General features: G+C 37.1%; 1 protein-coding gene and 1 long non-coding RNA gene across 18 annotated transcripts in view; one reads left to right on the forward strand and one right to left on the reverse strand.

Annotated features, from left to right (window-relative positions):
* Positions 1-76: 76 nt before the first annotated feature.
* On the forward strand, positions 77-26,031 carry LOC125328814. Of its 2 annotated transcripts, XR_007204874.1 has the most exons (4): positions 77-163; positions 11,829-12,036; positions 18,650-18,837; positions 25,946-26,028. It is a non-coding gene; the product is annotated as an uncharacterized LOC125328814 (long non-coding RNA). The 2 variants fall into 2 exon arrangements; XR_007204875.1 differs by lacking the exon at positions 18,650-18,837 and having other exon boundaries at positions 25,946-26,031.
* BAZ2B (bromodomain adjacent to zinc finger domain 2B) overlaps positions 1,998-26,614 on the reverse strand; it is a 121,940-nt gene continuing 97,323 nt past the window's right edge. For 10 of the 16 annotated variants that reach the window (XM_048309938.1, XM_048309930.1, XM_048309934.1 and 7 more), the window contains 16 exons: positions 25,928-26,182; positions 24,945-25,159; positions 23,471-23,545; positions 18,173-18,416; positions 16,483-16,545; positions 15,110-15,254; positions 11,823-12,484; positions 11,036-11,312; positions 10,722-10,877; positions 10,091-10,251; positions 8,879-9,189; positions 8,356-8,491; positions 6,454-6,600; positions 5,462-5,724; positions 4,634-4,777; positions 1,998-3,458 (listed from right to left, as the gene is read on the reverse strand). In XM_048309938.1, coding sequence (XP_048165895.1) covers positions 3,305-3,458; positions 4,634-4,777; positions 5,462-5,724; positions 6,454-6,600; positions 8,356-8,491; positions 8,879-9,189; positions 10,091-10,251; positions 10,722-10,877; positions 11,036-11,312; positions 11,823-12,484; positions 15,110-15,254; positions 16,483-16,545; positions 18,173-18,416; positions 23,471-23,545; positions 24,945-25,159; positions 25,928-26,182 — 3,408 coding nt within the window. In that variant the 3' untranslated portion in view covers positions 1,998-3,304. The remainder of the gene's footprint in view (positions 3,459-4,633; positions 4,778-5,461; positions 5,725-6,453; positions 6,601-8,355; positions 8,492-8,878; positions 9,190-10,090; positions 10,252-10,721; positions 10,878-11,035; positions 11,313-11,822; positions 12,485-15,109; positions 15,255-16,482; positions 16,546-18,172; positions 18,417-23,470; positions 23,546-24,944; positions 25,160-25,927; positions 26,183-26,614) is intronic. The other 6 variants (XM_048309937.1, XM_048309936.1, XM_048309935.1 and 3 more) reach the window with 3 other exon arrangements.

The raw sequence follows: 26,614 nt of genomic DNA on the forward strand, positions 1-26,614 counted from the left end.
CGGACGCTCCCGGCCACTACCGCGCCCTCATAGCCGCGGCACTACCGGACGCCGCCCGTGTCCCAGCGGGCAGCGGGGCCGCACTCCGCCGCTGAGATCGACACGGTGATCGTCTCACCCCGGCCCCAGCCCTTCACAGGCGCGGGCCTCGAGCAGAGCGAAGGTGAGTTCCAACAAAAAGAGTGCGCCCTTAGTCTCAGCGTCCGTCAGGAAATGTGCACCGTCGCCCTCTTCCCCCTCATCATACACGCTCAGCAACTCATGCAAAATAAGTGGTTTAGCCAGCACCTATGTGTTTTGAGGAAGACAAAGTCACTTTCTCGGAGTCACTGTGCCCAGGAAGCATTCCCTAAATGACTGGCCTTCTGTGTTTAGTCTGTACCATCTCACGCTCTGTTTTATAGCACGTTATTTGATTGCACACTCTTGATCGACGGCTGAAGCCTGGCCTTTCATTGTTCTGAATCCTAGGTGACAGCCAGTATTAAAAAGAAAGCTTTAGACCTCCTTTTGAAGATACATATTTTGTCCAAGACAACTTTTCAGCTGCTTTTGTATCATCCCATTTTTTTCAAAGAGCTGACAAGAGACAAAAGAGAACCCACACTCAACCAAAACACTCTTCATTGAGCACCATTACAGTACTTAAAATAAGTTTGAAAGTTTTGGAATAAATTCTCTAAACTAAGACTGGCACACTTAGTTCAGAAAGGATGAGAGCACACCGGAAAACTTCCTCTTAAGAAAACATACAAAATCAACAGGAGAGAAAATTAGCAAAGAAGAAACGTTACAAACATTTTTCTAGTGGTTAAATCCCTGCTCTTTTCTATGGAGATATGAGGGCATATGCATGATTCAAGCTTGCCATTCAAATATAGTATTTCCTGTATATTTGATTTTACTGCAATAGTAATGAAGACACTGGCTGTTAGCAAGCAAAGCAATACATTGGCCATGTCAAGTTAGAGAGGTGATGCTTGTCTCACTGTCATCACTATAGCAGCTGTTGCCACCTTCAACTTCCCAGCTGTTCAGCTGAATTGGGATACAAGCTGAAAACAATGCAACTTTTACTATAGATATTGTATGTAGTGTAGCTGGTAACCTGTCTGACGTTTCAGAAAACTAACAGTTCTACTATTACAGACAAAGCATTAACCAGTACAGAATCTGAAAAAAAAATTTTTTTTCATTGAAGAACTAGATTTCTCAATAATCTAAGCATATTTATAATACCTTCTTAGAAGCTTACCATCATACATTCAAAACACTGATTAATATTCACATCTTTGGTACATGTCAGCAAGCCTCTTTACTGAAGTCTTCAGAAAGGTCATGAATAGGAAAGGCGTGGAGCAGTCAGTGTAGGAGCTCACATTAACATGCAAGACTGACACCCAAATGTGATTATTTTATTCAAAGTAATAACAGATTATTCTAACAGGATTTTGGAATAAAGAAAAATATTACTGGACAAGATATTCTGGGGAGGGCAATAGAAACATTAATTTAAAAATAGGCACTAAGACTCAAACATGGCAGACCTGGTTTAAAAGCAAAAACCAATACCGTCCCAAAATTATTTTGTGAGAGAACTACAGGTATTGTGGTTCCACAATATCTGTTTGTAATTCCTGTATTTTCTTCAGTCAAAGCAAGGATTATGACTAATGTCCTCCTACAGGCCAAAAAAGGGACAAAACCTTACATGGACAGTGGTTTTCAGAAACATAATCCACTGTGTGCATTTCCATGTCCGTAAGGACAGCGATCAGCCTGGCAGCACCTCAGTTATTTACAGACAGGGAACTGCTCTTTGACTGCTTGGCAGTTGCTTCCTTTTGAACTGCCATTAAAAGCTCAGGAGAATTAGATGCATCATAAGAAGAACTGAATGTTAAATGCAAGACTTCCAAGATATTATCTAAAAAAAAAAACCCCAAACCAAAAAACCTGTATACACAGGACCTGAAGTATTAAAATTGCCAAGAAAATCTGGTTTGCAAAACAGTCTTTTATTGTATCCGTGCCACACATACTAGTGAAAAATAACACTCCTAAAAAAAGTAAAAGAAAAAGAATGCTACCTTTCCACAACATTTCTTTTAAATAAAACTTCAAGTACTCTTACATTAGTACAAAAAAAATTCCAATCTATCTGCCCCAACAGGCCACCACAACACACAGTAGATAAAACACAGTGGTTACAAATGTCTTCTTTTGTTATTCTGTGGCAAGGCAAATGGAGGGAAATGTTTCTATGAAAAAATACTGTGTGCGTAGGAAATTGTCACGATTTTTTTCCACATGAATACAAATGATTATACTTGAATTTGAGGCCGTGGTGGCTTGAAATTATATAACAAAATAGAAAAATGGAAAACTAATATCCCCTACACCCTGTTGTAAAGGCAGGCACTACCAAGATTAAGGAGACTCCACAGTGTTGGTAGAGGATAATTACTGTACAAGCCATAGATCTCTAATTACCTTAAGACTAAAATAAAATGCTACCGTCCTCCTAAGGCATAAACAATAATGTCTGCAAACAATATGTACACATCATACATATTTAAAACAAGACTTAATATAAACAATAATGAACAGTATATACATGTCTCAATTTTTCTTCACTGTCTTGAAATACAATTTAACTACACAAGTGATGCAGCAACATATATATAAATGTACTTGTAACTCTACAGTAAAGTTTAATTTTTAGTGCCTTCACAGCACATCAGTGTAAACAGTTTTACTTGGCTTTGTTTTATATTTTAAAACATTCCTTGTATTTTCAACATTTAAAGCAATTTTGTAGTTCTTCCTTTTCACAGAAAACGAAGATTCTGAATGCTGTATAATCATAAATAATTCATAAAATTAAATACATTCACTAAAAAATAAACTACAAAGTAAAAAAAAAAGAAAAATAGATATTTATTGAAAGGGAAAAGAGAACCATTTCCCCAAGTAGAGCTCTGGTGGTTGAATATTCAGTGCGTTTTGATAAATTGCTATTGCACTATAACACCCCTTTCTTTGAAATTCTTTGGGTGTGCTTCCCTGTTCTACCTAAATTAGTTTGTTAAAACACACAAACCAATAACCAAGGGGCCATGGTTGCTGTAGGAGTGAAGCCTTTAAAACTAGTATCACAACTCTGTGATATTTTAAAGGAAAAAATCAGTTACGTATGTGCCTTGCACTTCCATGTAAATATAGTTCACATTGCTGGTCTTATCAGTCCTCATTTAATGCAAAAAAAAAAAAAAAAGAAAAGAAAAAATGAGTTCTAGTAGCTTCAGCTCACTTTGAAAATCTCTGTCCATTTTTTTTCAAAATACTTCCTCATGTTGTGGCCAGCCCTGCCTATGTCAGAATCATCTTCATTGAAAGTTTCACAGTTGTCAAAAACAAGCCTGACATCCAGCGAAAATGCTTCAAGATTAGGGTACCTGAAAGAAGCAAGAAGTAAATGATTTTTGGAACACAGAGAATCAAAGCAGAAAAATATTTCAACTACATGAGAAAATATTTAAATAAGAATTTAAATTAGAATTTCTAACAAGAAAATGAACATCAATGAAAGGAAATACTCTCTTGTCCCTGTTTTGTTGTTTTCCTCAGAAGTTTTGTAAGGTAGAATTTCATGCCTGTACTGGAAAACAAACTATTAAAAAACTAATTCCTCCTTCTCTTCAACAGCTTTCTAGTTAAAATGCTATGGCTGTTTTCCATTTATGCATCTATTCTTGGGCTCAGTGTCCTTTCTAAGTGTTGAATAGAGCTGAATTTATCTAAAAGAGGAAACAAATGGGTACAGAAAAAGGCTGCCTGTGACACTGTCTTTGCTAATTCTTTTTATTACCCTGAACATACTCCTGAATGGCCCAAAGAGTGTTCCAATATGCCTATGAATTATTAAAAATAAGAATAAAAGAATTACAAGTCTACTGATACGAGCACATGGGGAACATTTAAATTTTATATTCATGGGAGAAAAAGCCTGAAGAGGTTAAAAAGCTCCTTGTGCTGAGGGAAGTTGCTCTGTGTGGAGCTGACAGACACTGCAAGCAGGTCCATCTTTACAGCTTCATTAGAGCACAGAGATATTAACAAGGAGGGAAGGTAAACAGAGGCATATAGAGTCGTCTTCTTTTTAAAAAATCTGTGCAGTCAAATTGTAGGACTATAAAATTATTAACCACCTTTACAAGAGTGTTACCACCACAGAGCTGGCAATTCACTCCACAGCCACATCATTTACAAGGACTCCACTAGCTTAAAGCCTGTAAAACAGTTGGTTCTCTCTAACATGAAGTAACACTAAGATGTCTCCATGAAAAAAGATGAGGAAAAAAAGCTTTCCTGTTGATTGTTCTGGTGCATTTGACCTGGCAGTTTTATTGTTTTTCAGCCAGTTCCACACATTCTCCCATACAACATGCTATTGCACTTGGATATGGCAAAGATGAAAGCATACAATTAAGAATTTTTATTTTGACGGTAAAAGTAATCACAGAGGTGTCAGAGCTGAACAATACAGTTTAGCTAATTTTAAAAATGTATTGTATTTCAGTGCTTAAATATTTTTAAAATGTAAAGTAAAATTTACAGTATGTTTACTTACTGTCCACTACTCAGCTTGTCTCTAATGGTAGAAAAGTCCATAGGTTTTTTAATAACTTTCTTATAACCAGGAACAAGTTTCAAGTTTACAGGAAGTAAGAAAGGCCAGGCATCTTCATGAGTTTCCAATTCTGAGAGAATCATGCTGAATAAAATAAGGTTTCAGAAGTATTTTTAAACTGGTCATACATTCACAGAGTGTTTTCACTATTACATAAATTCCTTATGAACTGCCAAACTATTCACTTTACAAAAGGAAAACAGTTTATTCTGCACCCTGTTGAAAGGCTGAGAACAATGTATATAGAGACAGACAACTGAGTAACTAAAATAGCATTAAGTTCCCTCCAGGCAACCTCTGTAAGATGACAATCTAATGATCAACATTCCAAAAGAAAACATGTCCTGCAGCTTTGATCCTCAATGTAAACCGTTTGCAAACCAGGTGCTAACACTGACTTTCCAAAACTGTGACAAGGCTGAACTGCGTCTCTTTTGAGGGAGTAGCAGTGCTACCAGAGCAGACGATTTGTGTGCGCCCCTCTGTAATCAACGCCCTCGGACACAGTGGAGAATTGTCTTTGATACACTTGAGAAGGTGTCAGTGCCACTGCCACTGCCACTGGGGTTCATTCTTCCCAGGCTTGAAAGAAGCACTCTCCCAGCAGACACATGTGTGTGTACATATACACATACACACACATTATGTGCATATATACATACATATGACAAAGAATAGCATTCCTGTTCCCCAGAACAGAGATGAAAAGGATCAAGTACTATTTGTTTCAACAAGACTTACCCCTAAATTTAGCATCTGACACTTTACCTGCATAAAGCCAGGTCCTTGGAGTCTCCATCTCTCTTAGGTTTCTTAACAGCAGTGCAATTTTCTTGCTTTAACTGGCTTACAGAAACATTTTCATCCATTTTTCTTTTCTTAGGGTCTGTTTTTCCTCTTTTTAAGGCAGCGCTTGTAGTTGCAGAGTCTTCATCCTCTGTTTCTCCTGCTAATTTCCTGCTTCTCTTTTGTTCATTACTTTTTTTACCTTTAATTTGAAGTTTTTTTATCTTTAGAGTTTGACCACTTGCCTACAATAGAGAGAAGTGAAATAAGTAATAACCTAGAAATTACAGAAACCTCTGTTATCATCAACAGCAATGAATATTAGAAACAGAAGCACCGAAACATATTAAATAGTTAATATTAGAGATTATTCACTTTTTGCTCTTCTCGGAGGCAAATTACGACTGCAGAAATTCCTGGTACGAGTGACTTAGGTTCTCAACTTGTGACAATACAAAAGCACCTGACATTCAAATTGGTAAAACAGTACCTCCTAACAAACCAAGCTGGCATAGTTTTGGACAAACATCAGTCCATTCCTAAATGACCGATATGAACATACTAAAAAACAACCCAAACCAAAACAAAAAAAACACACTAAGTTTTTTCTCTGCTTTTTCTTTTAAAACAGGACCTGAGACATTGGTCTGTCAACACTTAATGATGAAATTTGAAAGACAAATACTGAATAAATTTTAAAAGAGAAATTAAAAATTATGGTATGGAATTAGCATGAAAATTCTGTATCTACTTACATTAAAAAGCCCACAGATTAGAACAAATAAGACCATAGCCCTTACTGCCACTAAAATACAAGTTAAATAAAACTACTAATCTCATCATTTAATGGGAGCCCCCCATAAAACATACAGACCATTATTTTCGTTGAAGAAAGCACTGGTAGACCTGTAAATCTATCACATATAATAAACTAGTCACTTGCTCCAGTCCCTTCATCCTGACAGGAGTGTTACCTTTGCTATGCAGGCAGGACAGAACCAGTCCCCATCTGGGATGGTGCTGATCTTGGGTCTATGGCAGTAGGTGTGACAGCCTTTATCACAGCCATCACAAAGGAGCAGCAGTTCCTCATTATCTCCCTTTCGACAAATTTGGCAGTACTGTAATTCATGAAAAACTGGTTTAATTCCATTTTTTAAAATTTGAAACACATAAATGGTACCTAAACTACCCTTCTCCTTCAAACACACAAATTCACTCTCAAAATTACTTTCATTTTACTCCAATCAGAATCTGCTAATGATCGTATCCATGGAAGAATATATGGAGCATGTAAGGAACTCATTTAAAGGCTACATTTGGGGAACATGTTGGAAAAGCAATTCATTTATTATAAGACAGGTGTCCCTACAGCACACAAAACGATGAGCACTTTTTATAATTTATTAATGTCTGTGAGAAGTAAAAGTATACCTATCAAACCGTCTTGGCCCAAACATACTATCTCAGAAATGTTCTCTTCATTTATGCCAAAACTGCATATGTATATTGCTACTTAATAAAGAAAATTTATATTTTACAAGAGTATTTCCAAATAGTAATTGGTAAGGATCTTATCCAAGGGCCACCATGAACAACTTCAGTAAAGCAAAACAAATGATCCCAGGACTTCGTAAAATTCATACTAACTTAAAAACATCTAAAGGACTGCCATTTTCTTACATACATTGTGTGATTTTGCTAATCCCTTATTTCTAGACATCCAGGAACTTAAAAAATTTCCAAATACTGTCACCAAATACGTATGTTTACTGATATCACAGAATATTCTGAGTTGGAAGGGACCCACAAGGATCATCGAGGCCACCTCTTAAGTGAATGGCCCATACAGGGATCAAATCCATGACCCTGGCATTATGAGCACCCTGCTCTAACCAACTGTGTGTAATTAAATGCAGAGAATATTTAAAACAAATTGAGAGTGATATATTTTTTTCTGAATAATAAATTACTTCATCTTGAAACGTTCCAGTGCCTTTTCAGGTGCAAATTCGTAAGCTTTTTGCTCTAAAGATACTGCTTTAAACTAACAGCTATATAAACTCAAAAGTACAGCCTGACATTACAGCTTTTATTTAAATCATCCTTTAATTGTCCAGATACAATCAGAATCTGTATAGGACTGACAGAAATTTAAAAATCAGGAAAAGGACCACAGATGGAAGAGTCAATTTGCCACCCACTACACAACAACACTGGACATACTTGATCACATCATAGTCACTACTGCTGTAGTAATAGGTTTTGTTCTCAGAAATTTGAGGTGCAGAGGTCCATGCAAAGTTTGACATATCCCCTTTACATGCTTTTTTTATATATGTAGTTAACACAGATTGACTTGCTAAGCGTACAAGGAAACGGATATATTTCAGCCTGTCTGCTCACACACTTGCCTAATTTGTATGTTCAGTTGTGAGAACTCTGCATGCAAAGAAGCCACATATTTGGAGCATCTCAACTTTCTGAAAAATGAAATCCTTAATGAAGAATATATGATGTTGAACTTCCATAAAACTTGTGTCACAGATGAGACGCAAGATTTTCCACTAGAAAGTGTATCTTTCATCAGATGGGAGCAAGAAATTACTCTCTTTTACCTTGATGTCATCATCAAAGAATAATTACCATCTTTAATAACGTAACCATTTAAAGAGCTTTTTATCGGAGCAAGTTCAGGATGCTGAATTTGGCAAGCAAGGGACAGTCTTTTCCATTAGGCTTACTCATCTGTGCACAATGTACAGTTTAACTGTGTGAGGTTTTATGTGAGGTAGTAAGAAATGCCTTATTCACCATGACAATAAAACGCCTAAAGTCGGAAAATGGGATATAGCAAAAACAGTTTAGATACTTACAACTTTCATAATGGATTTTTCCCATGCTATTGATTTCTGTAACTGCTGAATGCACAGAGCTACCTGGGCAGCACTGCGCGCTTCTGACAATGCCCTTCTCCACACCCTTAGCCCTGGAGCAATATCCTCTTCAGCTCTGCATTAAAATACAGGGAAATTAAATAGGTCAACACCCATGTTTGCTCATGTTTAAATGTGGAACAATCATTATCACATTGAAAGCCAAGCAATGACAAAACGTACACAGCCAATAAGTATAAGGTTTAAGCAACTAAATTTCATGTAGTGCACAGACTGTGGCTACGTGCCTCAAAGCTTAGTCACAACCAGTTAAATGTAAGATAACTTTGCAAGATTATTAACAAACATAACAAAAAAAATCTTTACAAAGCACCATGCAGAATAACATGATCCATATGGATCACAGACATACAAGAAAGTACATAGATAACAGGCAATAAGAAAATAGGCTCCAATTAGCAAAGAAGCACAATAATTTTTCAAGTTAATCTCAATAACCTACCCGTCACCATCACCACTAATAGATGGTGCAGGAGCAGGGACAGTAACTGTGCCCACATTATCCAGTTTGATCTGAATGGTGGTACTTAAGGGGCTCTTCAGATACCTTCGCTCTATGTTCCGCTCCAAGTCAGCAAGCCTGGTTACAGCTATATCTAGAGGGTTGTCACTCCTCCGCTCTAGAGAGCTGGCATTGCCTTCTCCGCCTCCAGCACAATCTCCATCGTGCTTCTTGTGCAATCTAGTAATTGACTTATGTTCACGATATACCAAGTCGTCTCTCTCTGATGCAGGTTCAGGACACAGCCAACCCTATGTCAATAGAAAGGTTTGTGCATTTATTGGTTGCTGTTAACTCAGTGTGTAAACAGAGGAACTGTTCTACGGAATCAAACTAAGTAATTGAAGCGCTGTTTCCAGTAGATCTTGGTTACTTGTAATCCATCTGTAAAGACATTTTCCAAAATATCCAGAGAACTAAAATAATTAATCAAGAAACACAAGCATTACCAGACTTTCTGAAGGGACCTTTCTGCAACAATGTGCATTCGTATCCCCTTGTGAATATCCTGTTCTATTGGTCAAAACATCAGAACAGGTCTATCTGTTTAGCAGGCTCAGGAGACAGTATCAGGACACAGGAAAATAACATTCATCTCATGCCAAAAACTAGATCCCAAACAGTGCACCTGTACTATAACCAAACATATGCAATTTGATAACCTTATACCCAACACTGGAAAAATTCCAAAATCCAGAGAATTCTTAACTCTACCACACTCATAACCATTACATCTTCTCCATGTCTGCACAATATTCAAGCAAATTATTCTGATGCACCTGTAGGCATTTCTGAAAGCATTAACAGCAACAACCACACAAATCAGGCAGAACTGTGGCAAACCCCCTGAGAGTTAAGCAGTCTATATGAAATACAATCTTTGCATTCAGAAAAGCTTAACAAAACGTGCACCGAACTGCACTGTAGGAGAACACTCTCCAGGAACTGCCATTCTGAGCATCTTCAGCTGAAGACTGAACTGCAATAAAACGTTTCAGACACAAATCTCCAGGATACTGCACAGTGTATTTGTTTCATTTGTAGGCAATTAAGATGGAGTAAGAAGGCACTTACCAACACACAAGGATTGCTATCTGCTTTAAATTCTTACCACTTGTTTTAAAGAGACATTTTACTGAAAGTTGGTTTTACCTTAACTTGTAAACTAGCTGATGCAACTCTCCTCTCTAGATCTTCCACCTGCTGAAGAATAGCAAGATCCATCTCCATAGCTTGTTCTTCTACTGACCAGTTTTCCACAACATCCCGAGTTACCTGGTTATCTTCATTTTCATTGATATCAATAATTGCAACTGTATTTGAGAATCACATTTTTATTATTTTAATTAGCATTACAACTGCACTGGTAAATTCAAGCTGATTTACCTGTCACTCCATTTAAATGCTGAAGAACTGTTGTAAAAGTATATTATTCTTAAAATACCCAATATGGACAACAAATTCTGTATGCTTTCAAACTTGCAATTTAAAGGCAAGAAGGGGAAGGAGAGGCCGAGTGTTACAAAGATGGAAAGAGCTTCAGAAGGTTACCAGAGCTTAAGAAGGTTACTTATATCACTAGAACTATTTATATTTAATGGCATTTCTCCAATCCAGTAACTTTCCAGAACAAGGCTGGTGAAAAGGCAACTACAGATAAGGAGACATTTACCTTTTTTGTCCAACCATTACTTTAACTCTCCTGCTAAACACATCTCAAAGAGCTCTATGCCAGTTATCTCGTGCCCCAACACCATGTGTAACATAAATATCAACTACATACCATCCTTGTTTTTGATGCAGGCCAGAGTGATATAATCCATGTGTTTCTGTATTTGCTTCTGTAAGGCCTTTTCTCTTATTCCCCTGAGATGCAGCACTTTAAGCAAAGATTTTAGGTCCTCTGGATCAGTAATCCTCCACCACCCATACTGCATTTCTAAATCAAGACAAGCATATAAACACTCTGCAGGTGCTTTTTTTATGTGACCACACATGATCAGATTAGAAAATCAATAGGCAAATCATTTAAAAAAATAATGGTGACATCATAGAGGCACTGCAGAAATTATCATCTTATTGTTGCATTACACTTACCTTCTGGTATAGGCTTTGGGTTAGGATAATCTACAGGTTTGGCTACTTCAGCTGCTGTAGAAGGGGCAGAAGCTATTTTTTCAGCTTGTAGTGCTGGTGATTCACTTTTACTTGCAGGAACACTAGATGCCAAGAATGAGTTACCATTCACTTCTGATAATCCCAACCCTGATCCAAGGGCAGGTAAAGGAGATGGAAATGGAACATTTGAAGTAAGAACTCCTGTAGGCCATCCACAAAACTGAAGTCCCATTATAGGTAGTCCTGTCTTCATCTGCTACAGAGCACAACTACCATTACTATAACCAAGAAACCTGAACTATGATAAGGATGCTATTTGTCAAACAATAATCAAAACACAAAGAAAGCCTTTACTCAGTACTTCAATTAGTTTCAGAAAAACTAATAACACTGACATGTAATACTTCTTATTAGGGCCCAGTTAATGCTAAAAAACAATAGTTTTCAGAAGTAGGGTTTGGTGTGTTACACTTCCAAAAACTAGTTTTTATTTACTTGCTTTTCATTTAATACCAGCAGCCAACACCCTAAAAGCCAAATTAAACTACCGAAATACACATACAAAATATCATACGTTGGCTTACTTGACACATTGTAACCTAGCATTATAAAACTTCTGTAGTCAGTTACAAACATTTAGAAATAGAAAAAAAGATAAAGAAATGCAGATATAATGATCACAGGTCTGTGAAATAATTTGTCTAAAGAGACATCCTGCCCAAGTAAGCTCTGCAAATTCAAGCTATTCAAAAATTAATTTCTTTACCTGCAGTGGTGACAATGCAAAAGGACTTAATCCCATAGGGCTCTGTGCAGAGGTCGAGCCCAGAAGAGGAGACGGAACAGGTGACGGTGACTTTGATGGTGGATGTGACTGAGGAGTGAGCGGAGCTGTACCAGCTGCTGTGTCCACGTGGGTCACCGAGGTGTCATCGCAGGGCACCCGTGGTAACAGGCTGAACCACTGCCTGCTCTTCTCAGTAAGAGTCTTTAACAACTGATCATTTGGAATTAGTGGAGAACTGTAAAACTTTCCTGTCCCACTTGCATTAGGACTGAAAAGACTATTAGAATCAGACTTCTCAATGGAGCTTTGCGATGCAGGGGGCTGCAGACTGCAGAGAGAGTTTTTTGAGTTACTTGGGTAAGATAACGTGCAGCCATTTGCTGCACTGCCATTAGGTTTTGGGGATATAGTGTCAGACTCAGGTGGCATTTTTGCTACCTCTAACAATTTACTTAATTTTGAAAATGATCCAGGCTTTTGTAAAAACAGGTTAGTACTGTCCTTTTCTTTCAAATTTTCCTTTTGCTCATAGTGAGTTGTAGCTAAACAATGTAATTTTTCTTCTGTTTCAAATTCTTCTTTGATATGCATACTTTCTTCCTTTTTTAACTTCTCTTTTTCTTTTGCAATTTCTTCTAGACCTAACAAGGTACAAGAAGCAGAAATATATTTACCTATAACAGATCAACTATTTTACAAAGTTTTTATAATCATAGTTTAAATTAAAAATGACTTCATTTTTGGCTCAACATATGTTAGATTCCCATGTCTTTGCCACTGTTGTTAATGAAATCCCTTCTCACTTTACAGTGCACTGTGCAGAGGGAAACAAGTTTCTAGGGATACACAGTTAAACACTACTAAACACCTCAAGGAAAAATCACCTCGACATGGCTAACAGGCTACCAGATTCACACATCTGAAGCAGTATGCCAGTGCCAAGTCTCTGAAAGGGACAAAATTTTGCCAGCTTTCTTTTTGCAAGACTCCGCATGGCTCATTGAAAAGCCCCTCTGGCGATATCAAGGGAGTCCAGCGTTGACAGCCCTAAGTTTATTTTTGCAACTGATCGTTTCATTAAGCACACATCCAACTACAAAATGGAGAACCAAAATTCCTGTTACAAAATCAAATCTTCCCCAAACACTGAGATAACATTAAACATTTTACTTCTTTTAATACAAATCATTAACAACTTTGACTGGGAAACAATGTTAACAGTCTCTGAAGTTTAAGACTCTTTCAAGAGCCACCCAACATGATGATTGGACCTCTCCATACAACTAAGCAGACAGCTAACATCTAAGCAATTTAAAGTACAGCAAGCAGAAGGTGATTAAAAAAAGAAGTTTCTTCAAACACAGGAGGTGCAAAAGATCTGAAGATCTACCTTTTACAAAAAGAAAAACCTTTTTTTTTGTCTTCTTTGGTCTACTAGTCTTTCTTAACCATTTCTCTTCTACCCTTATACTGACTGCTAACTTAGACAAAGACTAAGTATAAAATGCTGATAAATAAAGAACTGTTAGCATAAGGGGAAGGAGATAGAAAATCCAACTCCTTATTTTATGCTCATCAGATACTGCAGTCACAAATAAACACATAGCTTACAGTTCATGGCAGGCACATCTATAAATGTTTACTTGCTCCTGAAAAACCGTCATTTCTACAAAGAAAAGTACATTCCTTCCTATTAAAACTTCAAAATGCGTTTACACATTTTGGTGTAAACACAAAGCCAATGTACAGTTACAGTCTGTATCAAGATATAAATAATTTAAGTATCAGCATAAGCACGAAAACGGCTGCACGAAAGGGATAGAGAAGAATTGTTTAAATGGACAGATCATTCAACACTTTGTGTCTCCTATTTCCAAGGTTTAAGTAAAGGAATTAGAAACAGATAAACTGCAGAATTTACAGAAAGAGGGCAGACTAAGAGCTATGGGGAAGAGGAGGTAGGGGAGAATTTAAGAACACAACTGTTTTCCTTTTCAGGGAGATGAAACTTTCACTAAGACAACATTAAAACAGAGGTTTGCCCTATGGCTCTTGGCTAAAACTTTTGTGGGGGTTTGTTTGTGTGGGGTTTTTTACTATTTTAAGACAGGTAAGTGTATGTCAATTATTTTCTTTGTGTACCACTTCCAAAGCATTTGGGGGATTCATCTGGTTAAAATATAATGAAATACAGCAAACCAAGGAAATGCAAAGAGCACCTTCTGGATGCAGCTACTCATGAGCAAAGTAGTTCCTAACATAGAGCATAAGTTAATGCAGAGCAGGAGACAGAGAAGGAAGTACTTTTTATGCTACCCATTTCAGAAAGATAACTTGATGATCAAGATTACATATGGGGAAGTTCTGTGGCTTATTTTTGGGCCCAAAACCAGGCTCAAATTTCCTACTATGCCATACAGTAACAGTTAATTAAACAGCTCTCTAGAATGATGCCATTCTCATGAGATCATGCAATTCTGATGCGCATCAGAATTTTTTTGGTTACTTTTTCAGGGGAAAAATGTGAAAGTAATGATGTTTTGGTTCATCTATATGAAAATTAGAAAAGGTTTTTCTGTGCCCAAAATGAAGGTTTATGTTTAAAAATTCTAATACCAACAAAGAAGTCAGATTAATACACAATTTCTGCATCTATCCAATTTAAAGTGTGTGAAAAAATCAACCACAGTTAATATACAACTGTCACAACCCCAAAATTACATTTTAGTCTTGGCAAAGTAATTTCAGCAAATGCTGGTTAAAGAAAGATCAATTGGTAAAATACAGACACTGAATCATGTGGTTGATTAGAAAACAAGGTACTTCACTTCATGAAAATAATTGTCGTATTTTTGCAGACATCTATCATAACTTCATGCACAGAATAATCTGTGCATTTGCAGAAAATGTAACAACTGAGAATGAAAATTTTTTTTCTGCATTCTATGGCCCTCTTAATTTTCATACACAGAGGTCACTGGCATAGGGAAAGCTGAAACAGTTCAGAAAAAGTAAAAAGAACTTTGCAAGTAGGTAAATGTGAAAATGCATAACATGTAGAAGTGTAACAGCTGAAAACTTCCAAAATACCAATCCTCATTTTGAAAGGTATTACCTGCTCTTTCCTAACCAGAAAGAGATATCAGAGAAACACGTGAGTGGAGAGGTCTATTGACAGCAGTCTGTTGAGCATCTGGTTGAGGGTGAAGACCTTGCTGCACAATGCCAGCACCTCTGGAGATGGGCCATTACTTTATGGCTCTTACCTTCACCACTTTCCATGCCTTCTACAAAAATACCACCACACTGGGGCAGAATCCAGTACCGGCGCCTGTAACGATCCTGACCAAACATCATGGAACGCAAACAGTGCGAAGCTTCAAATAATTTCTTTCTGTACTGGCTTTGTTGCTATTTAAAAAAGGGAAAGCATTATAAATCAGTGGGGGGAAAAAAAATCTCATTATTACAGAAAACATCTGGCTGCCAGACTGAAAGAAGTTCAAAGGTCAGACAAGGATGTCCTCTCAGAGATCCGGGATAGTGGTGTGTCTGTGTGTTGTGCTGTTCTAATCACAACTGCTGCCTTGATGATTTTACTTAAAAAGCTTCCTTTAAAAAAAAAAAAAATCATTTAAAGTACTCCATGGCTCAGCCTAAGTTTATCAGTTTTCCTCTAAAAACACACTGCAATGGTGAACCCTGTCTTTTTAACCCTGACTCTCAAAAAGCAGTGGATCAAAGATTTCATTGCATGAGAACAGCTGAAATCCTAACAGTTAAACAGCATCAGCAAATGGTAAACAGAGGCCCAAAGATAGATGATAGTGCAACTGCTGATAGGAGAGTAATGAGATATTTTAGCTGTTCATAAAAGAATGAGAACAACAATTCACAAAAATAAATTCTGTCTTTGAACATAACACAGCTCTTTGAGGGGGGCCAACAAGAACTTCAGTTTGTTTATTCAGTTCTTGCTCTGCTAAATTTGACACTGCTGGGAGTCAGGTGGTATCCTGGACTGCTAATTTACTGCAATTTGGAACATGAGAGAAACCAACACACAAAGTCTTAAATGACAAATTTTCTAATAGGAACAATAAAAACATGGGCCATGAGTACCCCCGATTAGAGCATTACATCTTTCTCATTTACACTTCTCTTCCTATTCTACTGCTGCTTCTTTCAAAATGTGAAGCCCAGACAGCTCTGTATTAGCTTGGAGTACAACTGCAGAAATCAGCATGCAAAGGAGGGCATGAGAACCACAATCCATTGTATAACTGAAGCCATTGCTTCTCATATACAGAATTTGTCATCACTTTCTAAGATCAACAAACACGAATATATCAAGCAGATCTGGATAAAGATTACATTACTTTTTAGTCTCAGAAGTGGAAATATATTATCAACTATTATTATTAACTGCCTTTTGAGTGACATCCACTTAGGGCCACCAGACTGAACTCAAAATTCAGGTGTCATGAATTGGAGCATCATTCATACTTTCACAAAACTAGAGTAGATACTTATTTCAATTTATATTAACTTGGAGCACTGAAAATTATGTTTAATATACTAACTCCTGACATCCAGTAACAACATTTGTAGAAGAAAAAAGACTAATGGTCTCTCTCACCTTTGTCAGTTTTTCGATCTGCTTCTCTAGTTCTTCAACACTTGCTGTCTGGTCCCCATCATCCTGTAATCACCAAATCTACTGTCACACCAAATTTATTTCAGGATAAAATCATACTACTATGTCTTATCATTATTACAGGAAAAAGATGTAACAGAAAATGAGAGGAAAATACTAAAGAGAACAAAAAGTTCAAATTGTGTGCTTGTGCAATATATTTCACTAGCAACAACATAACTGAAATGAGGATACACCTTGAATCTTTTCAAACCACCCCAGATGTGGACAAAGGAGAAAGCTCATGGCCAATTGTTTGCCGAAAACTGGAAGTAACTCAGTTTGTGCATGAACACAACACTGTAGAATTTAATCTTCATTTCTATGAAGCTTTTTAGATAGTCAAGATAATTTTAAGTGTTTCTCATGCATTAAATAATGGCATGTCTTAAAATCTTATCAGTAAGTCTTTGGTCAGTCCACATTTGTATTTTATTTCAATGTCTACATGAAATTGTAGAGCCAATTTAAATTACAACTCTGCTATAAAAGTTACAGCATCAATCCTGCTGATTTTTGAAGAGAAATGCACTCATGATGAAGTCCGTGGTTGCCTTCTTCTTGACTGTTTAAAAATGAGATTCTTTTCCATGAGAAGAGTTTTAATTTAGTTGAAGAAAATCTTTGGAGATAACAGTAAATTTCCAAAAGAATATGGCCAAAATCATCTGCACCATAAGATACACCTCTTGTATTACTTGGCTCTGTAAAAGTGTATCAGAATGAAGCCTTCTGAAAAACCACACAGAACACAAATGCAATGGAACTTCTGGTAGATCAGAAAATGAATTTCTGTCCAGTTACTGGAATTTTGTCTATGAAACACCCAATGCACCAATACAGGAGATTATACAAGAGGGAAAAGGATTAAGGGATGGACTTGAGATTAGAAATCTAAATACTACTTACTTTTAATTCTGAATTATTTTTAAGAACTCTGGGCTGCTCCTTTAAGGTATTCTCTTAAATTCATACAAATTCTAGTACTTGAAATAAATCCAGAATAACATCACAAAGGGCTATTCCTACTCTAGAAATTAGCTATGTTTCTAATAAAGGGCGTATGCAAAGATCTGAGTTCACATATGTTGGATATATGCACTGTTCAAGCAGTCTTAAAAATCTTCAAACCTTGCATGAATGGATCATTTTCTGGCAAACAGAAAACACCCAGTGCAACACCAAGTGCACTAAAACGTAGTTCTATTGCTTGTGCCTTGTATCAGGTTCCATCCAGTGGAAGCCTGTGCATTTCCATTAAAAATCAGTTCAGCAAGCTAAAAATCATTCAGTGATCCTTCCTGTATTGTATCTGACACTGACTAACAGAATTTACCATCTTGTGATCAAATACAGTCAGGCACTGACTACCTGGGAGAAGCTGTGAAAAAATACACAGGAAGGTCACTCAAGCTTCACAATAGAGAATGTTAAACATAACTTTACTCTTCTGTTTTTTAGTTAACAAAATAATAAAAACTAATAAAAATTTAAGAACATTGGAGGTAAGTTATTCTTCCCTCCTTTTCATGGCAACATTTTGGGGAAACAGTACCATATTACAGAAAAACAGAAGGAAAACAAGTTTTAGTTTATTGGCAAATAAAATTTCAATATACTAAAAATTCCCTACCTCATCCTCACAAACTTCTGCCTTCTTTCCTTTTTTATCGTCTTTGTCTTCTTCATCCTCATCATCCTCATCTGCCTGATCATCACTGTCATCATCATCATCATCATCATAGTCACTGTCCCCTCCCTTCCGCCGGCGCTTGCGGCCAGGTGCGGGTGTCTCCAAGGAATGGGGTTCCTCGCCTCCATCCCCACTGCCTGCAGCATCTCTTTTACCAGTTTTCTTGGCATGAATGATTCTAAGCCTTAGAACACATGAGAAAGGGAGAAATTATGGATTATGTCTGTAGCATAAACATACTTCTCCTCCTATGAGATTGAAAGAAAATCGTAGATGTCAGATTTAAAGTAGAGCTTCTGTTCTATCATGACACTGTATTTTCTCAAGATTCATTGTCACTAGTCAACAAGAAAAACTGAGGTTATAAAACCCCTTACAACTCTTGGTTCCGTTCTGAATAGACTTTGTTTCTCGCAGGTCAATTTTATTGTGTAACTGTCCAGAAGAAATGAAACACCGGAGGGATTTTGAGAAGTCAGGAAAGACGATATAGAAGAAAAAAGATAAAGAAGTTGAAATGGTTCTATTTAATGCATTTAAGAACTTGATGACAAAACACCTGTGTCTGAGGGAGTGGGGGGAAAGGCAAAAATCCTCACTTGGAAGTACGAAATTATATACATTGCATGGCAATGGCAATGTTGGTTTAATTTTCTCTTTTTTTTTTTTTCAGATTTTTGTGAACTTTAAATATTATTTGACTTTAGGCCTTTAGCTGATCTTTTTATTCTAGATATACTTATTTTCTGGGGAATTTTAGTTACCTTAATTACTAAAGATTAATCAAACTGTCAATTTTCCTTTTATGAAAGAAAAGGGAAACTTACATACCAGTTATTATGGTTGTAGTAGACCTCCTTCTTCTATAAAACCCCTATAAGACAAGATTCCACACAGCAAAAATTACAGTTCCACCTATCAGGGAGCTTGCAGGCAAACATGCTGAACCACAGGAGGTGTAAATAGCCAGGCTGAACCAGTCACTTATCACGCAGACCAAAAACGCAACTGACTTAGAAGAGATTCATAAACGTGTAGAAAAGACAAAGATTTTGTAAGAGATGACTGAAGAAGGTAGGATGGGAAAAGCAGAACGGTAACGACAAACACAATTACCAGGACGTAATTTTTCCTTGTCGTACTCCTCTCTCTTCCCATCCTACAGAACAATATTCCATACAGCAAGTGGCTACAAGTACAATGAGTGCTGTCCAAGTACTGGCTCCAGGGAATACTGACAAATCTATTAGCCTTCTAAAATGCCGATAACCAGAGCCAGTCCTCAACAGCACAGACTGAAATGAAGGTGTCACTGTTCAACTGGGAGCAGCACTTCTTTTAGAAAAAGACTGTTAGCCAAGAAATCATCAAGGGGACTTGAAAACTGCTGGGCTTTGGGTTTGTTGTTTTGGTTTGGGTTGGGTTTTTATGCACTGGTTAATCCACTGGAGAATTTATAAAGTTTTATACATTTATTTTTCCAAATCAAGTGGATGTTTACCTGTTTTAATGATTTAAAATACCTTTTAAAAAAAAAAAAAAAAAATCTCAGGCCTCTCAGTGAATTTAGAAGCAAATAACATTTTCATGTGTGGTGCAAAAACCCTTAGTGTCACTGAGCATCAATACCACTCAGGCGATTGAACTAAGTTTTTTTAGAAAACTAATTTCCTTTTTACCAGGATAACTTCAAGCCATCAAACCCTCTTCGTGTGGACTGGAAATTCCTGCCCATACACAGGAATTAACTACCAAAATCACTAGTCAATGACTGGATTGACTGCTGCAGCACTGGACAAATTTAGAGACAATTTACACTAAGATATAAAGACAATTCAGTAATAAAACTGGCAAGTGAATGTTCAATGACGTGCCAACACCTCTTTCATATACCTAAGGGGAGTGAGAAGAAACAAAAAAGGCTACCTGTATTGAAAGCAAAACTAAAGATGTAATGCTGTCAAGCATTAAAGGAAGCTTCCACGATACTGCAAATTATCAAGGATGCAAATGAACCAAAGATACTCTCCTTTGGTAGCACCACAAGCATAAGAAGGCAGCAGTCCGTACCCTAAGCAGAGGCAGAAACCAATGCCAGTGTAACTTTTAAAATGTTTGGTTATTTCAAGAAGCAGCATAATTTTTCTGTTGCTACCTACACATGGTTCACTAAGAGAAGAAAACCCTCACTTAGGAAACTGTTCTGTCTTTCTCACCTTCAGGTATGGACCAAACCTGCATCTGCAACTGCTGAGAGAATTATAAAGTCTACTGTCCTATAATAAGAGTGGGTGGCCCATCAGAGAACCATATGACTGACTTAAGCCTGCTCTAATCTGATCTATAATGTTTACTAAATCACAGAAGGAAAATTCACCTTCTGACTTAGCTTTCATGCCTTCCCCATAATTTCTGCATGTAAGTAATAGGTAGTACCAAGGCAAAGAAATTCTGAACATTTTACTTTTAATATACTTTTAACATATTTCACCTTGCATCTCAAAAAATGGAAGTTTTGCAAATCAGCATTAGCATCTCCTACCCAAACTCAAGGTGTAATTTCTCCCTTTAGTGACGCTGCTTTTCATATACCATCATCATTTACAGTTGAAATGGTTTCATTCAACAGAAATTAACTTAGAGCATACCATAACACTGGCATGTTAAAAGAACATTGCTGCACAAGTGAAAAACTTGTTTCAAGTCTTGTAAAAAACCAAATTATTACCTAATTCTTTAAGAGGATGTATTTAATTTTTCTTCTGTTTTATATTGATCGGGCTACAAAAGAGATGCCAAAGAGAAGACATGTAATGGAAAAGGAGATGCTGAGACTTTGATTATCTAGTTTAAAAAAAAAAAAATCACAGAATTATCTCAGGTGAGACAGTCTTCTGACCACAGCTGCCACACAGAAAGCACAAAGAAAGATCAATTGACTGTATGAGATAGGTGCCTTTACAAAGAAAGAGATTAGTAGCAAGATTCACATCTAAATGTGATAAAGAAGGAATTAGGTGCAACCTCTCATTAACCATCAGCTAAGCAGAAACAGTCCAGGCAATTCAGAATTCAATTTCTAACCACATATATTACACTTATTAAGATCCTTGAGGGAAGGAGGAGAAGGGAAGAGTGGGGAGAGGGAAAGCATCCCTTAAAACAAAATACAGTGATTCCCTTTTCCAACCTGGGATTTTATTGTTGCTTATTTGTATCCATCAAGCACAGGCTTTTGTATTTATTTTTGCCCTCCTCCCCAGCTGAGAAGCTTATGTCATTAAAAAGTGAGAACATAAGCACAAAAAATACCCCTAATCAAACATATCTGATGCAGATAGAATCTTTTCTCATCCTACTTGAATATACTTCCAGGCAGCCTGGACACAGAGGTTTGAAGATTAACATCTGCAAACACTGGCAAGCCATTCCTCAGCCTCCATTATTCATCCTCTACAAGAGGGGCATGTGCTGAGGGGCACATAAAGGTCTGTAGGCATGTGAAAAGAGGCCACAGCTGCTGATCACACAGTGAGTACTTGACTAACCAGGTATTCCCATGCAAAACTGTTCGGGACCGTGATGCTTAAAAATTAGACCAAGATGTGAATGGATGGGGAAGGTAACATGCTAGAATGAAGTGTGGAAGTAGAAAAAAATAGCAAAAAGAAGACTGAGGTTTAGGGATTTCTTTTCAGAGAAGCCCCAGAACAGCTGTAGGGGTTTATGGAAAACACAATTGACATAATAAAGCAGAAAACATTGTTTAAAACTGATAAAAGAAGGCTCTTCTAAAACCTTCTTGGAATTCATCAGAAAAACAGTGGAAAACTCAAAAATTTTGAATCAAAGATGAAAGAGATGAATCACGCCCAGTGAATTCAAAGAAGCAAAAGAGCAACACTTCTGAGCTTTGCTGCAATACTTGCACTCGAAAATAGGGAGAGCACTACTGGAACCTGAAATCCACACATGATGGAAAAAAACCAAGAAATGATTGTAGCAAGCAGGAGGAGCTTGGAACTTCCGGGTATTATGCTCACTATTTGAAAGGAAAGAAATTAGAGATTATAAGGAAAAGAGAAGATCCTACATCTACAAGTACTTACAGTTTGATGGAGGGAGAGAAAGACTAAGCAGGCCCTAAGAAGACAAGGACAGGGAAGGGTCCCATTTTGCTAATGGTAACTTGTGGCTACATCAGAACTTAAAAAAAACTTTTTAAACTATATCCCATCAAGAGGATACAGATGAAGACAGAAAAAAAGTATCTGGGTTATCCTAAAGGATAAAATACATTAACTCTGTGCAGACTGGGATTTGCAGTATTACTAGAGAATTTCTTTTTATTGGTCTAATTTTTTCCTCTACCTCCCTCTTGTCCTTCTTCTTTACTTCTCTCCTTCTTCCTTCTGAGATACATTAAAGGGAAAAAATGGAGACATAAGATTAGAAACACAAGTACCTAAAGCAAGGACTAAGAAAGGATTTACCATTCCTAGCAAGAGGTAAAGATGACAAAGAAAAAAAAGCAGAGTCTGGCTATGCATTTTTACCGCCTGTGATTCATTAACTTTATGCCATCCAGCTTCCTGATGGTTGGAGCCAGTATGCTTGCTGTATGGAATTTTGTCTTGTAGGATGGGAGAACAGTGAATATGAAACTGACAACCCTTAAGAAATTCCAATTTTACCTTAAATAGAAATATAAAAAATATCTCAAAGTTTGCATTCTACATATGATCCCTAGCTACAGGGAACAACGTGACACTGACAGATGAGAAACACTAAGATAACATAAATTAGCAAAATTCGATTGGCAATTGCTGTATGAAAAATCACGTTGTCTTAAAATGCCTTTCAGAACGAACACTGGGAATTATGGTAGGCCCAAATAAACTTTGATTGTCAATAGCAATTTTATGGCTCCTTTAATATTCCTCTTAAAAAGTTTTTACTTTCCTCCAAAGAGTACAAAATAGACTTGACTTTGCTCCAATTCTGAGGGACACTAACCCTCTGAATCTCATGCATCTTTAACAGATGTAGAAGACTGGTGTTGCAACATTCTGAATCCACATCTGCCTTATAAGATTAAGCAGTTTGATTACTAATTTCTTGGTAAACCTGTAACTTCATCAACTGATTTTGTGCTTAGAGCCAATTCCCTATACAGCAGCGTACATGAACAAAGGCAAAAAAGCAATATATTGTAATATTTAAGGAAATGAAACTTACTTCCGAAGTTTGCCTTCAACCATCCATTTATCTCTCCTTAAGTTTGACATATAATCAATGTTTTTATCAATTTCACTGTCAAAGATGAAAATAATCCATTAACTGTGAACTTATGTATCTTTCTCTGACAGACATTTATATATAAACACTTTCCCCCTCAAATAACTGTCTTGGAGAAATCATTAAAATTCAAAATAAATCATTTCAAGGGAAATCACAATACTAGGAATGCCAGTGCAGCACAACTGCTGTACGTATGTCAGTCTTTATCCACAGTATCACCTCAGCCTTCTTCCCACAAGAAGCACGGCATTCAACATTTCTTTTTGTAGCTCTAGTTCAGTGTCAAGCTTCCAAATGTCTTTGCCACAAAGCATGTAGCCCTGTGCTGAAAAAACAGTTACCACTGGTACATCTGAGGTATTCTGCCTAGGATCCCTGGGATCTACAATCCAACATTGACTTTTCACTGAAGAACCAAAAAAAGGGCTTTGGTACAGTCACCATCTGCGAGCCCACTTCCGAGACATCATGACCTCAACAATTCAGCAGATTATAGTTGTTTCTATGATCAAAATATAGAAACTCAAGTTCTGACTGATCATTTCTACAAATAAGACTTCACAGTCATCTGCAACAAGAGGAAGTTTCTATGATGAATTTGATTGATATGCATGAACTTTCTTGCACAGCTGACGCACAGCACTTGCACTGCCCACTTCTGCTGTTTTTCAACTTTGGAAAACTTGAAGCATCTCTCCCACTCCTGCCTTACACAACCCCAATTAACTTTTGCAGCACAGTGTCCCAAACCCAGCAGAATACACCAGGAAACAAAGCAGCACTCAATCAGGCGATGAAAGACTTTACCACAGGAAGTCAGTCTGTGGAAGAACAGGCACCCTAGAAACTGGCATTTCCTAACTTTTTATTGCACGTTGGTGGGTTTTGACAAGTTGTTGAACATAGGGGGGATTTAGAATTATGAAATGCTATACACTACTGACCACAAATGCAATATACACTTCCTTGAATTATGATGATGATACATCAAGCTTGCCACTCACCTTATGATCCTACTTAAAGTATTTGGACAACAAACATCTTCAAAAACAAAAGGGAAAAAGGGAAAACAGTGTACTGCAGAACCCTCGAATAACTCTTCTAAATTATTCCCTAGAATACCTAGTAAATTTCTTTGTAATCAACCTCATCTTTTATTCCAAAAATTGTTAGAGAAATTTTGGTTCAAGCTTTGAAAACAAAATTACAGACCAAACATGGAAAAGTTCTATTCTTCCATCATATCAACAGTACATAAAGGTAAAAAGCATTAACTCAACCAATTTCAGCTTTCATTTTAAGAAGAACATCAGTAGTCCTCCTGTAACAGAACACAGTGAATATAGAGCATTTCTGAACTACAACATTTTTATAATTTTATTTTTACACACTTGTTTGGGAAAAATCTTACCTTACTACACTTTTGCTGCATGCTAACTCATTGACCAGAAAAGCAAGTACTGATGCTTTCTGAGCTGGAGAATGTGCCTGAAAAGCTTTTGTCTTCAAGCTCTCTGTCAGCTCTGTTTGCCCACAGTGAGCCTCCATGAAAATCTGCAGAATCTCAGACACATTATCTCGATTGATACCAACATTCAGTAAGTGCTCCCCAAGAATAGTTTTAGCCTAGAAAGAACAAAGACATTTCAAACAATCACGTTTAAAAAATACTGGTTTCCTTTGTAGGCTGTATTATTGTTTATAGAAGATGGTATGGGTTTGTTTGCATTTTTACATAAGGACTTAAACATGATTATTCTTTGAAACTATGCAAGCAAATGTAAATCTTAAATGCAGTAACAAATCAGAATGTCTTCATCTCTACATTTTTAAAAACAGAGATAACATTAATAATAATTAAATGGATTACATGTAAAAAGGCATGGTCCAACTGAAACTTGATGAATGCTGCTTTGTTCAATGATGCTATGTAGAGCTCTAGAGTAGAAGAAAGCTGTATTGGCTTGAAAAAGAAGGCCAGTAAGAACGAGAGCCATGAATGAATTAGGGTTTTGATTAAGTGACCTAGACACCAGACCTTAGGGAAAGAAATGGCAAAATACACTGAGAATATAACATGAGGGTAAGAATGCAATGGAATGGATGGAAAGGAGTTAAAATACATGGCCACAAATGTGACAGTGCCCTACAAAAGGTCCAAATAAAAATGGGATGTGTGTTTGTGTGAAGAGAAAATGCACAGAAGTACATCACTTCTGGAAAATGGAAGGCTGATGGGACACAAAGTTTTGGAGTAACATTAGAGTTGTGACACTGAAGAAATGAATTAAGAAAGAGAATGGAAATCCATAAGAGAGAGGTGCCAGAGATGCATTTTAGGATACATTCATACATACAGAGTGTTTAATATGGATTTTTTTCTTTTTTTTTTACCTTGTATCCTGTACCAAGTCCTGGATCACACACAGCTGCAGAGACAAGTTTCACAAGCAAGTCCTGTACTTCTCCCATGCTGTCCCCTATGTTGAGCAAACCCTCTTGAAGAACACTCAGGGAGGGAACATCTGCGGTCACATCAAAGCCGAGAACTTTACCAAAGTTACGCAGGAACTGCACTACCATGAGACAATCCGAAAACGTGCTTCCATCAAGAACGAGGCCTGGGATGCGAGGCAACTCTGGGAAAGGCTGGAAAGTAAAGAAAAAATGTAAAAGATTCAGCAGCAAATTTCAAAAGAAAACTTTTTTGATACCAGCTGGGAAAACTGATCAACACTTCCTTCTGACCCACAGCACGACAACGCTGGAAGGTACAGGCGATAGGGAAACTGCACCCCTCATCCATTCAATGCTGAAACATGTTTAACTTTTCACAAATTATAGGAGGGAAGAGATTAAGAAATACTTCCCTTTTTGGACAGGAGACACTGTTAGGATCTATTCTGAGCCAAACTACTGTAAAAGGTGGTGTAAAATTATTTAGGGGAAAAAAGGAAGGGATTTCTCTGGAACAGAGACTTTGAACTCGACTTTTGTCAAGTCCTTAAGGAAAAGAACTAAGAACCTGGAAGACTGGGAGAGTAATTTTTTTTGAGCAACAGCTTGTAAGAGTTCTCTAGA

The sequence above is a fragment of the Corvus hawaiiensis genome, chromosome 7, assembly GCF_020740725.1.
Source record: "Corvus hawaiiensis isolate bCorHaw1 chromosome 7, bCorHaw1.pri.cur, whole genome shotgun sequence".
NCBI classification, from domain to species: Eukaryota; Metazoa; Chordata; class Aves; order Passeriformes; family Corvidae; genus Corvus; species Corvus hawaiiensis.